We start from the raw sequence: 20,860 nt of genomic DNA on the forward strand, positions 1-20,860 counted from the left end.
TCACTAACTACAGACCAGAAAACTAATCCCAGTCTGTGTGGCTCCGTTTCTCACCCTAGGTAAACACGCTATAAATTACCAGCCTCAAATCCCAATGCAATATCCACCCCCTGTTTTATTTCCTCCATTGTGGCCCCCTTTATTGTTCATTAGCTCAGCCAAGTAGCCATTTCTGATGTGTGAGCCTGAATCACGTGAAGAGCTACTCGACTAGGTGCAGCATCACAGACCCGCCCGAATCCTGCAGAGAGGTAGGTAGCAGGGTTGTGGCCGGGGCAGCTTATCCGTTCCCTAATCTGGAACCGTCGCCACTCCCAGCTCAGCAAACTAGAGTTTGACCCTGGGAATCCCTTGCCCCGTGTGGCTAAGAGATGGTGAGTTTCAGCTCCGAGGCGAAGGGAGGGTCAAAGAATGTTAATTTCTTCTGTATCTTTGTTAAGGTTTCCATGCCCAAAGTTCAAGGTGCGGATACTCCTCGTGCCTCGTGTTATTAGAAGCCGTTCGCAATTCATTACTTGACTGCTCAGCGCGTTTGGGAGTTTTGTTTTATTTAAATAAAGAACATTTAGGTTTATGTAACTCAGTCCATTCACCCAGGCCTGGTGAAATCCATCACTTTGCTTCAGAGGCTGTCCGCTGGCCCCTCTCTTTTTTTGAAGTCTTGTACATTCAGGATGCTGGCTTTGTTAGTAAATGGATGCCACTGGCCCTGTACGCTCGGGTTGTCTGTATGAAATGGTTTGCGAATGCGGATTATGTCCAGTCCTGACTGACTGACCGTCTTCTGAAGCAGCTGGCCCACCTCCTCCGCTGTCTTGCCGTTTAGGGCCTCTTCCTTCACTGCTCCGTTCACTACAAGACAGGAGAGGAAACAATATATTTAAAAAGAAATCTGGAGGTGACACTGGCCCATCAGAAAAGCACTAACCGTAGGGTGTTGAATTCCTGATCCCTGTCCACAGAACTCCCTTAATCACTCCCGCTCTCCACCCCATCGCAAACCTTCCCATTTATCCCTTCCTTCCCTCCCAGCCCCCTTTTCCCCCCCAACACGTGTCCTTGCTTGTTAACCGGTAAACTCTTAATTCCTCACTGTTCCTGAAACGTTAACTCGGTTTCTCTCCCCACAGACGCTGCCTGGCCTGCTGGGCGTTTCCAGCATCCTCGGGTTTTAATTGATTGGAAGTTATACAATTCTGGGTTTAGTCCTACTAAGCGTGGCCTGTATTCAGAGTGAGCGACCTGAGCTGTGCAAGAGTGAAACGCTTGCTGATGGGACAGAGGTCAGACTAATCTGAAGGGGAGCACTTCCATTGGCTGCTGGGTGCTTTGGGACACGGTGGAAGGCAGTATTATTAACGGGGTCTTTGTTTACATGTTACTGAAAACCCAACCTCTGTTCCCATGGAGAAGGGGTGGGAGAGAGAGTACGTGCGAGAGAGAGAGAGAGAGAGAGAGAAAATTGGTGCCCGAGTGCAGCCTTGGGAAGCCCGTGGAACACAGTCTCAGGAGAAGAGGTTAAACCATCAGGAGGTGAGCAGTCACTGGGCAAGTGCGAGTCAGAGCAACTTTTGAGGTAATTCAAAGGCTAGATCTTCGAAAGTGAAGACTTGAAATCCCTCTCGAGGTGGACAGTTTTAATGAGATTGTGTTAACTCACAGTGGACAATGACGTCTGGCTGGGCTGCTGAGAAATTCGTGGGATCTGTCTTGGTCGCATCTGCCATTTATTGTGCAGCGCGGTGTGTTTGGCCACAGTTTACCCCTGTTAATTCATATTTACCTCATGTTAATTCCGAATGTTAGAGTAAAAGATAGATAGCGTAAATTATTTTACTTTTCTGACTTTGTATAGTAATATTTATTTTGGTTTGTTTAAAGGCCATGGAATCTTGAGGCTTTATTCTCTTGGTAAGTTCTCAAACTCTTGGCTACTTTGAACAAAAAGTTACTGGTCCCCAACTGGGTCGTGCCAAAATTTGGGGGTCTGGTTCAGGGTCGTAACAACAGGGCAAGCAACTGTGCACCTCTTCAACCAATTAGGCTTAAGGATTGTGAAGAGTCTGAACCGGTAAATTAAAGAGTGGTGAGTTATTTTTAAAATTCGTTCACGGGATGTGGGCATCGCTGGCAAAGGTCAGCATTTGTGCCCATCTCAAATTGCCCTTTTCCATTCACTGTCAAATCAGATTCAGAAAGAGAAAGAAAGTGAAGATTGAATTGCGAGAGAGAGAGAAAAGAAAGATGGGAAAAAATAGTTTGCATTGTTATTTCGGGTTTCTTTTAATCAATTAAAATCTGAAGGAATGAGACCCCACATTTGTAAATGTTAATTTGCAGGGCTGGAGAGGCTGTTTGGCAGAAATTAACCCTCGCCACATTGTTAAAAGGGTACTTAGACTAGAATGGACAAACCCTAACTTTATTTAGTTTGTACCTAGAGCGTTAGTGCAGCAACTTCAGGGTGTTTCAATACATTTCAATGTAGAACCTGACTGAGAGATGCTGTCTTTACAAAGCCTAGGGTGGAGGGGTGCATCTCAGGCAGCAACTTATGATCTGCGCATTTAACCGTACATAGTCCCTCATCTGAAGTTGCTGCCAGTTTGTGCATAATAAATAATCCAGGAAACTTTGACCCCCGTGTGGGTGTTGCTCAGCTGCCCCAACTATGTGCTTAGGCTGTCAAATCGGTCGACGCCATCAGATTCCCATCGTTCAGGAAAGGAGCAACATTAAGTAAAAGTGTGTCCGATTTTTCTACTGAGATATCTGCTCACATGGAGCTTGCTCCTGGAGAGAAATACATGCCCCATAAATCATCCTCACCTTGCCCCAGAAATCTTTGCACATACTATGACGTACCATTATCGTTGTCAGTTTGCACTCAAAATGTTAAAATATCTCGTATCAACGTTGGAATAAAGAAACTTGTTCGAATTTGCTTCCCATAAGCCAGACAAATCTCAAATATCAATTAGCAGACGTGTGCTGCAGAAACATGCTGGCTGGAACAGGCTCATGGATCTACTTTGATATATTACCCGCCTGGTGACTCACAGACTTTGATTTCAGTTTGGTCTGTCAAAAAGTTTTTTTTTTAGAAACGGGATGGAGTTTGCTATTCTGCTGCTTCAGGAGTTGGCGGGGGCTGCCGGTGCTGACGTGTAAAGCAGTAGAATGGAGATGCTCTCGGTTCATTTATCTCCCTTGCAAAGTTTGAACCGATGAGCAGCATGGAGTGCTGCCAGGAGCTGTAGAGCTGCCCAAGTCTGTCAGTTCCTGCAGAACCAGTGATGACTGAGTCAGAAAGATGGGTAGAGTTAGATGGATAATTGCCAGCCTACCCTGTATTACAAGGTATTTTTACAGCGCAAGACACAGAGGGTTGGACGAGAAGCTAGAGTCCAAGGGTGGGTGCTTGTGATTAGGGGAGGGGTTGTAAGAGGTTGGGGACAGGATAATGTCAGGCCACGAGGGGAGTAAAATACAAGGCAATTAATAAACAGTAGTCATCGCCAGCAGTCACTGATAAAGACAGAGCTGCCCACAAAGAAGTAAATAAAGCAAAGCTAGATTTAAATAAAACCTCATTCTTGGGATGCGAAGGTCTCTCTCTGTCAAGGCCAGAGAAAAAAACTTTCCTACACAGCGAGTGGCTCGGGTCTGGGATGCACTGTTTGGAAGTGTGGTGGAGGCAGGTTCAATAGAGGCATTCAAGAGGGCATTGGATGATGATTTGAATAGAAACAATGTGCAGGGGTACAGGGAAAAGGCAGGAGAATGGCACTAAGTTATAATGCTCATTCGGAGAGCAGGTGCAGATACGATGGGGCAAGTGGCCTGATTCTGCATCATAACAATTCTGGTGATTCATTTATAAGAACAAAAGAAATAGGAACAGGAGGAGACCATTTGGCCCCTCGAGCCTGCTCCGCCATTCAGTAAGATCATGACTGATCTTCTTGTGTTTCAACTTCCACATTCCCATCTAACCCCGATAACCTTTGATTCCCTTGCCTAACAAGAATCTATCTACCTCTGCCTTAAAAATATTCAATGACCCCGCCTCCACCACCTTCTGAGGCAGAGAATTCCAAAGTCGCTCAACCCTCTGACAGAAAAAAATTCTCCTCATCTCTGACCTAAAAGGGTGACCCCTAATTTTAAACCAGTGCCCCCTAGTTCTGGACTCACCCACAAGGGGAAACATCCTTTCCATGTCCACCTTGTCAAGGCTGCTCAGGATCTTATAGACTTCAATCAAATCATCCCTCACTCTTCTAAACTCCAGTGGAAACAAGCCCAGTCTGTCTAACCTTTCCTCATAAGACAACCCGCTCATTCCAGGTATCAATCTAGTAAACCTCCTCTGAACCGCCTCCAATGTGTTTACATCCTTCTTTAAATAAAGAGACCAAAACCGCACACAGTATTCGAGGTGTGGTCTCACCAATGCCCTGTATAACTGAAGCATAACATCCTTATTTTTACGTTCAATCCCTCTCGTAATACAGGATAACATTCCATTAGCTTTCTTAATTACTTGCTGTACCTGCATACTAACATTTTGTGACTCATACCAGAACACCCAGATCCCTCTGCACCTCAGAATTATGCAGCTGTTCTCCATTTAAGTAATACTCTGCTTTTTTGTTCTGTTAAAGTGAACAACTTCACACGTTCCCACATTAAACTCCATTTGCCAGATCTTTGTCCACTTGCTCATCCCATCTAAATCCATCTGTAACCTCATATCCTCTTCACAACATACTTTCTTACCTATCTGTGTCTCATCTGCAAATTTAGCCACCATGTCTTCACTCCCCTCATCTAAGTCATTAACGTAAATCGTAAACAGTTGAGGCCCCAGCGCAGACCCCTGTGGGACTCCACTCGTCACATCCTGTCAATCAGAAAAAGACCCATTTATGCAGCATCTCTGTATTCTGCCAGCCAGCCAGCCAATCTTCTAACCATGCTAATATGTTACCCACTACACCATGAGCTTTTATTTTCCGTAATAACCTTTGATGCGGCACCTTATCAAATGCCTTCTGGTAACCCAAGTACAGCACGTCTACAGACTCCCCTTTATCCACTGCGCATGTTGCTCCTTCAAAAAAAAACCAACTCCAATAAATTGCTTAATATTTTCCTTTCACAAAACCATCCTTAATTGATGGTGAGCTGCCTTCTTGAGCTGCTGCAGCCAGTGTGGTGTGGGTCAATGTGCTTTATTCTGTGGGGGTTTAGTATGGCTGAGGCGGGGGGGCCATTGAGAGTCAACTACGTTGGAGTCAAATGTAGGTCAGACAGGCCAGGATAGGCAGATCTCCTCTCCTGAAGGCATTGGTCAACCGGGTGGGTTTTTGAGTGACAATCTGGTAGGTTCATGATCGTTATTAATGAGGCTGACATTTTTTCCCCAGGTTTACTAATTGAATTTAAATTCCCCCAGCGGCTATGGTGGGATTTGAACCCATGTCTCTAAAGCATTTGTCCAGGCCTCTGGATTACTAGTCCAGTGGTACATGACCACCGTGCACCCATTTCCTTAATAATTATTTGGGATACAGGAGTAGCTCGGCGCTCTATAGTTCACAAATCGTCCTCTTACATGCACTGGCAAAGTTGCATCGAGAGGGGTCAGGAGTATGGGTGGGACACCCTCTACATGGCTGGTGGGCGGGCAGGTTGTCTCAATCGCAAACTGTAGCACTGGGAGGGGCGGAATTAAAAGAAACTCGACATCGTGTACACATTTCAAACCAGCCCACAAGGAACTGATAACAATGAGGCAAACCCAGCTTTATTACGCTGGAACTTATTGCTATCTGTTTATCTGCCAGGATTTCGAGAGACAAAAGCCTTTAGTGAGACTTCACCTCGTTGCGCAACTCAGTATCGACAACCTCGCCCTTTCTGACATTAAATCAACTGCAAAGTCCAGGAGCAATTAAATTCCATTCATGCCATTTCTATCGGACGTGTCCTCGTTCACTTGGCACAGCCTCGAAACGTGGAGATTCGATTATCCAGCGATTCCCACTATTCAGGGTTGTGGGTGGGGTGGGGAGGGTGGAATGTTGGGCAACGATGAAGGTTTTGTTGTATTTCTACATTCGGAGAACAGACTTACATTTATATAGCACCTTTCACAACTTCAGGGCGTCCCAAAGCGCTCCGCAGCACAATGGAGTACTTTGGAAGTGTAGCCACTGTTGTAACATTGAAAACACAGCAGCCAATTTGCACACAGCAAGCTCCCACAAACAGAAGTATGTTAATAGCCAGATAATCTGTTCCTGCGATGTTAGTTAAGGAGGGAAATATTGGCCGGGACATCGGGGGAGAACTCCCCTGCTCTTCTTTAAATAGTGGCCACAGGAGCTTTTCTACCCACCTGACAGGGCAGGTGGGGCTTCAGTTGAATGTCTCACCCTGAATGATGGTGCCTGCAACAATGCAGCACTTCCCTCAGTACTGCACTGGGAATGTCAGCATGGGTTTTATGCTCAGGTCTCTGAAGTGGGACTTGAACTCATGACCGTCCGATGAAGGAGGAGAGAGAGTGCCAAACACTGAGCCACAGCTGACATAAAAACTTCCACACACAAGCACCTTACACCCTCGCTCTATTGTAAACCCGAGGCAGACACATTCGGTTCAGCGAGATAAGGGCGAGAGTTTTTGGGAATGCTGGGCCGATGGGATGAGGAAGCGTTTTTAAACATGGATTTTTAGGATTTGGAACGCATTGCCCGATAAGGTGGTGGATACAGAATCAGTTGTAGCCTTGAGAAGGAATCTGGCTAAATACTTGCAGGAGAAACATGAAGTGCAGGGGTATAAGGGATAAGAGCGGGGCCGTGGGACTAATTAGACTGCTCTTCGAGAAAGCCTGCTGGGACTCAATGGGCTGAATGGCCTCCTCCTGCGCTGCACTAGTCTAGACGTTAGGCCTGTAAGACCCTGCACTGGCCCCCATCTGCTTCAGTACGACACAACACTGCAGCCCCTCCCTGGGCAGGGTGGCTGCCCTCAATCCCGCTGGCCCTGGGTAACTGCTGCGTTTGTTCAGCACCACTGCGGGTTTCGCTGCACACAGATCCCGTTAAGCACCCCGGACTCGGGAGCTGGGGTGGGCTTTCGAGGCCCACACGGTCACGTTGTACTGGAGCGGGGAGAGCGCGCGGCTCAGCTGGTACAGAGTCTAGGAGATAACCAAGAGGTGGAGGCCCAATTCCAATCTGGGTCATTGTGCGGTCCATGGTAATCAGTCTCTGTTTACCAGAGGCTAGGACGAGTTACGCAAACATAAAACCTGATCAAAATTAAAATTTCTACCGTTGTTTAAGGTAATCGGCAAGAAATAAGCGGAGAAGGGGAAATCTTTTTTTTCCAAATTCACAGTGAGTCGTGATCTCGAACGTGCTGCCGAGAGCAGATCGAATATTAACTTTCAAAACACAAGTGGGATAAATACCGAAAGGGGAAAACATCGTGCCGGGTAAGGGCAGGGGAGGAGGACTGAATGGATAGGCCTTTGAAAGGGCTAGCAATGGCATGATGGGCCGAATGGCCTCCTCCTGTGCGGTACGGCCGCAGCTGCCCAGCTACAAAAGAAAAAGCCCCAAGGTTTCAACAGAGGAATAATGCGGCTCTCAATTTTAACCACATGTGTCTAAAAACACAACAAAAATCAGAGTCAAAAGGCTGCGTTTTGATCGAATTGGATCTGGATGGTGGGCACATCATTTTGAGGCATAATAATAATGCTACATTAATAATTCATTAGTAATGCCTATGCAATTAATAATTACCATGTTAAAAATATATGATATTATTATAATAATGGATCCAGAAAATATAATCGCAGTGACTGGGTGGGTGAAGGTTAAACTCAGGCACCAGGAAACTCCTGGCTGCCCATTGAGACTTCACCGTTAAACAACCACAACAGCCAGCGGCTCCTGGCTTCTTGTCTTTATCATCATCAGCCTAACAACCCTCCTGAGTGGACGCCTCCTTTTGTAATCTCCTGCCGCCAATACTTTTAACAAGAAATATCCACCAGGTGCTAATTTTGAACGCAACCCTCATCGATAAAAGAGTGCCGGATAAGTGGCTGCTCTGAACTAAGTGTTCGCTGCCTCTCAAAGCTCTTGAGAAGCCACCGGTCGGAGCCAATTTCTAAAAGAGGGAACGCCAGTGAGTGATCTTTGTTCCAGTTCTGTGGCCCACCCGCCAAATAGCGAGTGTCAGGAAGAGGAAAATTGAGGACGTCTCCTTGCTCTTCACGTGACTGCGCGCCGGGCACAGACAGACACCTACCCCATCCCACCACCCCCTCACCACCCCCATTCAAAAGCCTGCTAAAGAGGTGGATGGGGGTGGGGATGGTGAGGGGCGATTCTGACTCATGCCATCTTGAAGCAGCGATCCCGCCATCGCCTCTCCCCACAACCCGAAGGCAGTTCGGAGGTTGCATTGCGGCCCGGCCTACACGAGAGGAGGATAAGGCAATTGAATGTTTGGAGGAAAAAGCGAGCAGCTTCCTCCGCAGGCCTTGGGAAGGTCCCTATTTAATCGCTTCAAGTGTTCGGGGCCACGTAATAACTCTCACTGCGTCCCAAAAAGTAACATGGGCTCTTCGGGGGGGCTCTGACAGCAAGGCTAGAATAGACTTGCATTTATATAGCGCCTATCAACGGCCTCAGGACGTTCCCAAAGCACATTACAGCCGACATAACCTCTTTTTGAAATGTAGTCACTCGGTGCAAATTAGGAAATGTGGTGGCCGATTTGCGCACAGCAAATTCCCACAAGCGGCAATGCGATAATGGCCAGAGTGTCCGCTTCAGTGACATCGGTTGAGAGTTAAATAGTAACTGGGATAATGTGCAATATAATGCAAAGAATTTTTTAACACTTCAGTAGTAAAGTTGGGGCATGATTAGAATCTCTCGATAGTAAAGTCCTGCTTTTTAACGGGCGTTTCTATCACACTGGAGGTGTCACACTTCATGTCCAGTTATAAATCATGCTAGGAGCTGATTGGCTTAAATGTCTTACAGCTCACAGAATACACGGCACCATCTGTGTACTAGTGTCCAGAATACCCTGCACCATGAGTAATCTGTGTACTAGTGTCCAGAATACACTGCACCATGAGTAATCTGTGTACTAGTGTCCAGAATACACTGCACCGTGAGTAATCTGTGTAGTCTGTAATACATCACATTCTTCACGAACACCAAATTGAAACAATATATGTTCAAACAAAATTCTTCCAACTCCAGACTGCGAGATTATGGGCACCATTTGCTGAAAGTGCTATTGATTTGTTTTTAACCACAGAAGGCTGTGGAGGCCAGGTCATTGAGTGTATTTAAGACCGAGATAGATAGGTTCTTGATTGGTAAGGGGATCAAAGGTTATGGGGAGAAGGTGGGAGAATGGGGTTGAGAAACTTATCAGCCATGATTGAATGGCGGAGCAGACTCGATGGGCCGAATGGCCTAATTTCTGCTCCTATGTCTTATGGTCTTACCCCTTTCAGTCCTTTAATCATAACTTAGCTGAAAACTATTCCTCCTCAATGGCACTCGGCAGATGGCTCACAGAGGACACCTTGTGGCAATGCGGTGAAACTGCAAATAGATTCATATAACATTGGCATAATAGCACCTTTAACAGAATGAAATGACCCAAGGTGCTCCACAGGGGCGATTAACAAACAAAAGTTGGACACCGAGTCACATAAGGAGATATCAGGACAGATGAGCAAAAGCTTGGTCAAAGGCGTGGGTCACGAGGAAGGTCTTTGTGATTGCATTTCTGCTTGTGGGAGCTTGCTGTGCACGCACACGCTGGCTTCCGCGTTTGCTGCATTTCGGCAGTGACTCCACTTCATTTGGCAGTAAAAGCGCTTCGAGGTGACCTGGGATTGCGAAAGGAGCTGGGTGATGCAAAAACCTTCATCGTTAAACCCAGCACTGGCGATCCAATCGGTTTGGAGAGCGACACCTTGGCTGGAGTCAGCGGCTCGGGGACATCGAGCGGTGAGGTTTTAACCTTGGATTAAAACACGGGGCCGTGGGAAGCGGGATCGCTCCGGTTGCTACAGGCGACGCGGTCCAGGTATTTAGAGAAGAGGGCAAGTTCAAACCTTCCGCACAATGGTGCAGATTTGCCATTACAACTGCAGCCTGGGCTCTCTGCTCGTCAGTGCCTCTGGATAAATTAACAAAGGCCCAGAGCCATAGAAATTCATTGCATCAAAACTAGTCTCAAACTGCACAGCGCATCCATTACTAATCCAGGTCTACCCATCTCGGTCTCAAAAACACATTAAAAACCCCATGTCTGACTGCATTAGCGCTTATTTGTTTCCCATTATAAAAGCTGCTGTGTCCACACTTAGAATGCAACTCACTGACCAAACCTGTCATGCTAATAAAAACAGAAAGTGCTGGAAAAACTCAGCCGGTCTGGCAGCCTCTGTGGGGAGAGAGAGAGAGAGAGAGAGAGAGAGTTAATGCGTCAAATCCGTACAGCTCTTCTTCAGAACTGAAGAGGGGCAGAAATGTGATGGGTTTTTATGCTGTTGGAGGGGGAGGGGGAGGTGGAGTCCGGAGAGGGGTCAGGGATGGGGTTAGGAGGCGGGAAGATTAAACACCAAAGATACGCCCTCACATGAAGTACATTTTCGCCGTCAGTGTTGCAACCTCACTGATGTTTAACCTTTCCAAAAAGAGGAAAGAGGGATACAGAGGGTGGGGGCAGGGAATGGGTGTGGGGGTGGGGATGGGTGTGGGGATGGGTGTGGGGGTGGGGGCAGGGAATGGGTGTGGGGGTGGGTGTGGGGATGGGTGTGGGGGGGGGTGTGGGGGTGGGGGTGGGGATGGGTGTGGGGGTGGGGGTGGGGGTGGGGGTTGGGTGTGGGGGTGGGGGTGGGGATGGGTGTGGGGGTTGGGTGTGGGGATGGGTGTGGGGATGGGGGTTGGGTGTGGGGATGGGTGTGGGGGTGGGGCGGGGATGGGTGTGGGGGTGGGGATGGGAGTGGGGGTGGGGGTTGGGTGTGGGCGTGGGGATGGGGATTGGGTGTGGGGGTGGAGCGGGGATGGGTGTGGGGGTGGGGGTTGGGTGTGGGGATGGGTGTGGGGGTGGGGGTTGGGTGTGGGGATGGGTGTGGGGGTGGGGCGGGGATGGGTGTGGGGGTGGGGATGGGAGTGGGGGTGGGGGTGGGTGTGGGGATGGGAGTGGGGGTGGGGGTGGGGATGGGTGTGGGTGTGGGGGTTGGGAGTGGGGGTGGGGGTTGGGTGTGGGGGTGGGGATGGGGATTGGGTGTGGGGGTGGAGCGGGGATGGGTGTGGAGGTGGGGGTGGGGGTTGGGTGTGGGGATGGGTGTGGGGGTGGGGGTTGGGTGTGGGGATGGGTGTGGGGGTGGGGGTGGGGGTGGGGGTTGGGTGTGGGGATGGGTGTGGGGGTGGAGGTTGGGTGTGGGGATGGGTGTGGGGGTGGGGCGGGGATGGGTGTGGGGGTGGGGATGGGAGTGGGGGTGGGGGTGGGTGTGGGGATGGGAGTGGGGGTGGGGATGGGTGTGGGTGTGGGGGTGGGGGTTGGGGATGGGTGTGGGTGTGGGGGTTGGGGGTGGGGATGGGGATTGGGTGTGGGGGTGGGGGTTGGGTGTGGGGATGGGTGTGGGGGTGGGGGTTGGGTGTGGGGGTGGGTGTGGGGGTGGGGCGGGGATGGGTGTGGGGGTGGGGGTTGGGTGTGGGGGTGGGGGTGGGGGTTGGGTGTGGGGGTGGGGGCGGGGATGGGTGTGGGGGTGGGGGTTGGGTGTGGGGGTGGAGCGGGGATGGGTGTGGGGGTGGGGGTGGGGGATGGGTGTGGGTGTGGGGCGGGGATGGGTGTGGGTGTGGGGGTGGGGGTTGGGTGTGGGGGTGGGTGTGGGTATGGGGGCGGGGATGGGTGTGGGGGTTGGGTGTGGGGATGGGGCGGGAATGGGTGTGGGGGTGGGGGTTGGGTGTGGGGGTGGGGCGGGGATGGGTGTGGGGGTTGGGTGTGGGGATGGGGCGGGAATGGGTGTGGGGGTGGGGGTTGGGTGTGGGGGTGGGGGTTGGGTGTGGGGGTGGGGCGGGGATGGGTGTGGGGGTTGGGTGTGGGTGTGGGGGTTGGGTGTGGGTGTGGGTATGGGTGTGGGGGTTGGGGGTGGGGGTGGGGCTTTGCTAACACTTGTGATCTGTTTTGTTCGAAATCAAAAACAATTGTTCTTAAATCAACAGAAAAGTCTAACAATAATACAAGTGGGTGCATTATTCAGTTTTCCTCAGTCACACAGGCTTTCTCTCTGTTGCAGCGTCCCTCACACACACTCTGCTTCAGGCCTATCCCACCTGTCTCGGTCTCTCCCCGGTTCATCCAGCCTTGTTTCAGTGGCAGGTTCTTGCCTTCAGGATGTGGGTTCAAGCCCAACTCCGGAGACTTGAGTACATGATCGAGACAGACACTCCAGCGCAGTACCGAGGTGGTGCTGCACTGTCAGAGGCGCTGTCTTTGGCTGAGACATTAAATGGAGGCCTGTCTGCCCTTTGAGGAAAGCATAAAGGATTTGATTTTAAAGAAAATTAGGAAAGTTTTTCCTGGTGTCCTGGCCAAAAGTTATCCCTCAACTGACAGGTTATTTATCTAATTTCTGCACATGGGATCTTGCTGTGTGTAAATTGGCTGCTGTACTTTTCAATGTTACAACAGCAATTACATTTCTAACGTACATCATTGGCAGGAAAGCACTTTGGGACACCCTGGAGATGTAAAAAGTGCTATTAAAAATGCAAATCTTTCTTACTTTTCTCGTCCCATCCAGTGTAAAAGTTCCGCCTGTTACAGCATCACCATTACACCGCCTGCCTGTCTCTGTTACAACATTACCATTACACTGCCTTCCTGTTTGCCTGTCTCTGATACAGCATCACCATTACACTCCCTGCCTGTCTCTGTTATATCATCAGCATTACACTGCCTGCCTCTGTTACAGCATCATTAGTATGCTGCCTGTCTCTGTTACAGAATCACCGTTACACTGCTTGTCTCTGTTACAGCATCACCATTACACTGCCTGTCTGTTACATCATCACCATTATAGTGCCTGCCTCTGTTACTTCACCCTTATACTGCCTTTCTGTCTGCCTGTTACAGTATCCCCATTACATTGTCTGTCTGTCTCTGTTACAGCATCACCATTACACTGCTTGCCTGTCTCTGTCACATCACCATTACATTGCCTGCCTGTCTCTGTTACAGCATCACCATTACAATGCCTGCCTGACTGTTACAGCACCATGATTACACTGCATGACTGTCTCTGTTACAGTATCACCATTACATTGCCTGCCTGTCTCTGTTACAGCATCACCATTACAATGCCTGCCTGACTGTTACAGCATCACCATTACACTGCATGCGTGTCTCTGTTACAGTATCACCATTACATTGCCTATCTGTCTCTGTTACAGCTTCACCATTACACTACATGCCTGTCTCTGTTAGAGTATCACCATTACAATGCCTGTCGGTCTCTGTTACAGCATCACCATTACACTGCCTGCCTGACTCTGTTACAGCATCAACATTACATTGCCTGTCTGTCTCTGTTACAGTATCACCATTACAATGCCTGTCTGTCTCTCTTACAGCACCACCATTACACTGCATGCCTGTCTCTGTTACAGCATCACCATTACACTGCCTGCCTGTCTCTGTTACAGCATCACCATTACACTGCTTTCCTACCTGTCTCCCTGTTACATCATCACCATTACACTGCATGCCTGTCTCCCAGTTGCATCACCATTACACTGCCTGCCTCTGTTACAGCATCACCATTATACTGCCTGCCTGTCTCTGTTACAGCATCACCATCACACTGCCTTCCTGTCTCTTTTACAGCATCACCCATTACACTGCTTTTCTATCTGTCTCTGTTACAGCATCACCATTACACTGCCTTCCTGTCCCTGTTACAACATTACCATTACACTGCCTTCCTGTTTGCCTGTCTCTGATACAGCATCAACAGTACACTATCTGCCTGTCGCCCTGTTACATCATCACCGTTACACTGCCTTCCTACCTGTCTGTTACAGCATCACCATTACACTGCCTTCCTAACTGTCTGTTACAGCATCACCATTACACTGCATGCCTCTCTGTTACAACATCACCATTACACTCCCTGCCTGTCTCTGTTATATCATCACCATTACAATGCCTGCCTGTCACATCATCACCAGTACACTGCCTGCCTCTGTTACAGCATCACCATTACACTGCCTGTCTGTCTCCCTGTTGCATCACCATTACACTCCCTGCCTGTCTCTGTTATATCATCATCATTACACTCCCTGCTTGTCTCCCTGTTACATCATCACCATTACACTGCCTGCCTGTCTCCCTGTTACATCATCACCAGTACACTGCCTGCCTCTGTTACAGCATCACCATTACACTGCCTGTCTCCCTGTTACATCATCACCATTACACAGCCTGCCTGTCTTCCTGTTACATCATCACCATTTCACTGCCTGCCTGTCTCCCTGTTACATCATCACCAGTACACTGCCTGCCTCTGTTACAGCATCACCATTACACTGCCTGCCTGTCTCCCTGTTGCATCACCATTACACTGCCTGCCTCTGTTACGGCATCATCAGTATGCTGCCTGTCTCTGTTACAGCATCACCGTTACACTGCCTGTCTCTGTTACAGCATCACCATTACACTGCCTGTCTGTTACATCATCACCATTACAGTGCCTGCCTCTGTTACTTCACCCTTATACTGCCTTCCTGTCTGTCTCTGTTACGGCATCACCATTACATTGTCTGTCTGTCCCTGTTACAGCATCACCATTACACTGCCTGCCTCTGTTACAGCATCAACATTACACTGCCTGCCTGTCTCTGTTACAGCATCACCATTACACTGCCTGCCTGTCTCTGTTACAGCACCACCATTACACTGCCTGCCTGTCTCTGTTACAGCATCACCATTACACTGCCTGCCTGTCTCTGTTACAGCATCACCATTACACTGCTTTGCTATCTGTCTCTGTTACAGCATCACCATTACACTGCCTGCCTGTTTCTGTTACAGCATCACCATTACACTGCTTTGCTATCTGTCTCTGTTACAGCATCACAATTACACTGCCTACCTGTCTCCCAGTTGCATCACCATTACACTGCCTGCCTCTGTTACAGCATCACCATTACACTCCCTGCCTGTCTGTTATATCATCACCATTACACTGCCTGCCTGCCTCTGTTACACCATCACCATTACACTCCCTGCCTGTCTCCCTGTTACATCATCACCATTACACGGCCTGCCTGTCTTCCTGTTACATCATCACCATTACACTGCCTGCCTGTCTCCCTGTTACATCATCACCAGTACACTGCCTGCCTCTGTTACAGCATCACCATTACACTGCCTGCCTGTCTCCCTGTTGCATCACCATTACACTGCCTGCCTCTGTTACAGCATCACCATTATACTGCCTGTCTCTGTTACAGCATCACCGTTACACTGCCTGTCTCTGTTACAGCATCACCATTACACTGCCTGTCTGTTACATCATCACCATTACAGTGCCTGCCTCTGTTACTTCACCCTTATACTGCCTTTCTGTCTGCCTGTTACAGTATCCCCATTACATTGTCTGTCTGTCTCTGTTACAGCATCACTATTACACTGCATGCCTGTCTCTGTCACATCACCATTACATTGCCTGCCTGTCTCTGTTACAGTATCACCATTACAATGCCTGTCTGTCTCTCTTACAGCATCACCATTACACTGCATGCCTGTCTCTGTTACAGTATCACCATTACACTGCATGCCTGTCTCTGTTACAGTATCACCATTACACTGCCTGCCTGTCTCTGTTACAGCATCACCATTACACTGCCTGCCTGTCTCTGTTACAGCATCACCATTACACTGCTTTCCTATCTGTCTCTGTTACAGCATCACCATTACACTGCCTGCCTGTCTCTGTTACAGCATCACCATTACACTGCTTTCCTACCTGTCTCCCTGTTACAGCATCACCATTACACTGCCTGCCTGTCTCCCTGTTACATCATCACCATTACACTGTCTGCCTGTCTCCCTTTTGCATCACCATTACACTGCCTGCCTGTCTCCCAGTTGCATCACCATTACACTGCCTGCCTCTGTTACAGCATCACCAGTATGCTGCCTGCCTGTCTCTGTTACAGCATCACCATTACACTGCCTGCCTGTCTCCCAGTTGCATCACCATTACACTGCCTGCCTCTGTTACAGCATCACCATTATACTGCCTGCCTGTCTCTGTTACAGCATCACCATTACACTGCCTTCCTGTCTCTTTTACAGCATCACCATTACACTGCCTTCCTGTCCCTGTTACAACATTACCATTACACTGCCTTCCTGTTTTCCTGTCTGATACAGCATCAACAGTACACTATCTGCCTGTCGCCCTGTTACATCATCACCATTACACTGCCTTCCTACCTGTCTGTTACAGCATCACCATTACACTGCCTTCCTGACTGTCTGTTACAGCATCACCATTACACTGCATGCCTCTCTGTTACAACATCACCATTACACTCCCTGCCTGCCTCTGTTACAGCATCACCATTACACTGCCTGTCTGTCTCCCTGTTACATCACCATTACACTCCCTGCTTGTCTCCCTGTTACATCATCACCATTTCACTGCCTGCCTGTCTCCCTGTTACATCATCACCAGTACACTGCCTACCTCTGTTACAGCATCACCATTACACTGCCTGTCTCCCTGTTACATCATCACCATTACACGGCCTGCCTGTCTCCCTGTTACATCATCACCAGTACACTGCCTGCCTCTGTTACAGCATCACCATTACACTGCCTGCCTGTCTCCCTGTTGCATCACCATTACACTGCCTGCCTCTGTTACAGCATCATCAGTATGCTGCCTGTCTCTGTTACAGCATCACCGTTACACTGCCTGTCTCTGTTACAGCATCACCATTACACTGCCTGTCTGTTACATCATCACCATTACAGTGCCTGCCTCTGTTACTTCACCCTTATACTGCCTTCCTGTCTGTCTCTGTTACAGCATCACCATTACATTGTCTGTCTGTCCCTGTTACAGCATCACCATTACACTCCCTGCCTGTCTCTGTTACAGCATCACCATTATACTGCCTGCCTGTCTCCCAGTTGCATCACCATTACACTGCCTGCCTCTGTTACAGCATCACCATTACACTCCCTGCCTGTCTGTTATATCATCACCATTACGCTACCTGCCTGCCTGTTACACCATCACCATTACACCCCCTGCCTGTCTCCCTGTTACATCATCACCATTACACTGCCTGCCTGTCTTCCTGTTACATCATCACCATTACACTGCCTGCCTGTCTCCCTGTTACACCATCACCAGTACACTGCCTGCCTCTGTTACAGCATCACCATTACACTGCCTGCCTGTCTCCCTGTTGCATCACCATTACACTGCCTGCCTCTGTTACAGCATCACCATTATACTGCCTGTCTCTGTTACAGCATCACCGTTACACAGCCTGCCTGTCTTCCTGTTACATCATCACCATTTCACTGCCTGCCTGTCTCCCTGTTACATCATCACCAGTACACTGCCTGCCTCTGTTACAGCATCACCATTACACTGCCTGCCTGTCTCCCTGTTGCATCACCATTACACTGCCTGCCTCTGTTACGGCATCATCAGTATGCTGCCTGTCTCTGTTACAGCATCACCGTTACACTGCCTGTCTCTGTTACAGCATCACCATTACACTGCCTGTCTGTTACATCATCACCATTACAGTGCCTGCCTCTGTTACTTCACCCTTATACTGCCTTCCTGTCTGTCTCTGTTACGGCATCACCATTACATTGTCTGTCTGTCCCTGTTACAGCATCACCATTACACTGCCTGCCTCTGTTACAGCATCAACATTACACTGCCTGCCTGTCTCTGTTACAGCATCACCATTACACTGCCTGCCTGTCTCTGTTACAGCACCACCATTACACTGCCTGCCTGTCTCTGTTACAGCATCACCATTACACTGCCTGCCTGTCTCTGTTACAGCATCACCATTACACTGCTTTGCTATCTGTCTCTGTTACAGCATCACCATTACACTGCCTGCCTGTTTCTGTTACAGCATCACCATTACACTGCTTTGCTATCTGTCTCTGTTACAGCATCACAATTACACTGCCTACCTGTCTCCCAGTTGCATCACCATTACACTGCCTGCCTCTGTTACAGCATCACCATTACACTCCCTGCCTGTCTGTTATATCATCACCATTACACTGCCTGCCTGCCTCTGTTACACCATCACCATTACACTCCCTGCCTGTCTCCCTGTTACATCATCACCATTACACGGCCTGCCTGTCTTCCTGTTACATCATCACCATTACACTGCCTGCCTGTCTCCCTGTTACATCATCACCAGTACACTGCCTGCCTCTGTTACAGCATCACCATTACACTGCCTGCCTGTCTCCCTGTTGCATCACCATTACACTGCCTGCCTCTGTTACAGCATCACCATTATACTGCCTGTCTCTGTTACAGCATCACCGTTACACTGCCTGTCTCTGTTACAGCATCACCATTACACTGCCTGTCTGTTACATCATCACCATTACAGTGCCTGCCTCTGTTACTTCACCCTTGTACTGCCTTTCTGTCTGCCTGTTACAGTATCCCCATTACATTGTCTGTCTGTCTCTGTTACAGCATCACTATTACACTGCATGCCTGTCTCTGTCACATCACCATTACATTGCCTGCCTGTCTCTGTTACAGTATCACCATTACAATGCCTGTCTGTCTCTCTTACAGCATCACCATTACACTGCATGCCTGTCTCTGTTACAGTATCACCATTACACTGCATGCCTGTCTCTGTTACAGTATCACCATTACACTGCCTGCCTGTCTCTGTTACAGCATCACCATTACACTGCCTGCCTGTCTCTGTTACAGCATCACCATTACACTGCTTTCCTATCTGTCTCTGTTACAGCATCACCATTACACTGCCTGCCTGTCTCTGTTACAGCATCACCATTACACTGCTTTCCTACCTGTCTCCCTGTTACAGCATCACCATTACACTGCCTGCCTGTCTCCCTGTTACATCATCACCATTACACTGTCTGCCTGTCTCCCTTTTGCATCACCATTACACTGCCTGCCTGTCTCCCAGTTGCATCACCATTACACTGCCTGCCTCTGTTACAGCATCACCAGTATGCTGCCTGCCTGTCTCTGTTACAGCATCACCATTACACTGCCTGCCTGTCTCCCAGTTGCATCACCATTACACTGCCTGCCTCTGTTACAGCATCACCATTATACTGCCTGCCTGTCTCTGTTACAGCATCACCATTACACTGCCTTCCTGTCTCTTTTACAGCATCACCATTACACTGCCTTCCTGTCCCTGTTACAACATTACCATTACACTGCCTTCCTGTTTTCCTGTCTGATACAGCATCAACAGTACACTATCTGCCTGTCGCCCTGTTACATCATCACCATTACACTGCCTTCCTACCTGTCTGTTACAGCATCACCATTACACTGCCTTCCTGACTGTCTGTTACAGCATCACCATTACACTGCATGCCTCTCTGTTACAACATCACCATTACACTCCCTGCCTGCCTCTGTTACAGCATCACCATTACACTGCCTGTCTGTCTCCCTGTTACATCACCATTACACTCCCTGCTTGTCTCCCTGTTACATCATCACCATTTCACTGCCTGCCTGTCTCCCTGTTACATCATCACCAGTACACTGCCTACCTCTGTTACAGCATCACCATTACACTGCCTGTCTCCCTGTTACATCATCACCATTACACGGCCTGCCTGTCTCCCTGTTACATCATCACCAGTACACTGCCTGCCTCTGTTACAGCATCACCATTACACTGCCTGCCTGTCTCCCTGTTGCATCACCATTACACTGCCTGCCTCTGTTACAGCATCATCAGTATGCTGCCTGTCTCTGTTACAGCATCACCGTTACACTGCCTGTCTCTGTTACAGCATCACCATTACACTGCCTGTCTGTTACATCATCACCATTACAGTGCCTGCCTCTGTTACTTCACCCTTATACTGCCTTCCTGTCTGTCTCTGTTACAGCATCACCATTACATTGTCTGTCTGTCCCTGTTACAGCATCACCATTACACTCCCTGCCTGTCTCTGTTACAGCATCACCATTATACTGCCTGCCTGTCTCCCAGTTGCATCACCATTACACTGCCTGCCTCTGTTACAGCATCACCATTACACTCCCTGCCTGTCTGTTATATCATCACCATTACGCTACCTGCCTGCCTGTTACACCATCACCATTACACCCCCTGCCTGTCTCCCTGTTACATCATCACCATTACACTGCCTGCCTGTCTTCCTGTTACATCATCACCATTACACTGCCTGCCTGTCTCCCTGTTACACCATCACCAGTACACTGCCTGCCTCTGTTACAGCATCACCATTACACTGCCTGCCTGTCTCCCTGTTGCATCACCATTACACTGCCTGCCTCTGTTACAGCATCACCATTATACTGCCTGTCTCTGTTACAGCATCACCGTTACACTGCCTGCCTCTGTTACAGCATCACCATTACACTGCCTGTCTGTTACATCATCACCATTACAGTGCCTGCCTCTGTTACTTCACCCTTATACTGCCTTTCTGTCTGCCTGTTACAGTATCCCCATTACATTGTCTGTCT

At 49.0% G+C, this 20,860-nt stretch overlaps 1 protein-coding gene across 1 annotated transcript in view; it reads right to left on the bottom strand.

Annotated features, from left to right (window-relative positions):
* Positions 1-530: 530 nt before the first annotated feature.
* Positions 531-20,860, bottom strand: part of mrpl43 (mitochondrial ribosomal protein L43) — a 42,445-nt gene continuing 22,115 nt past the window's right edge. Inside the window, exon 3 of the mRNA XM_078565154.1 lies at positions 531-852. Coding sequence (XP_078421280.1) covers positions 623-852 — 230 coding nt within the window. The 3' untranslated portion in view covers positions 531-622. The remainder of the gene's footprint in view (positions 853-20,860) is intronic.

This window comes from Cetorhinus maximus, chromosome 20 (genome assembly GCF_964194155.1).
Source record: "Cetorhinus maximus chromosome 20, sCetMax3.hap1.1, whole genome shotgun sequence".
Classification (NCBI taxonomy): domain Eukaryota; kingdom Metazoa; phylum Chordata; class Chondrichthyes; order Lamniformes; family Cetorhinidae; genus Cetorhinus; species Cetorhinus maximus.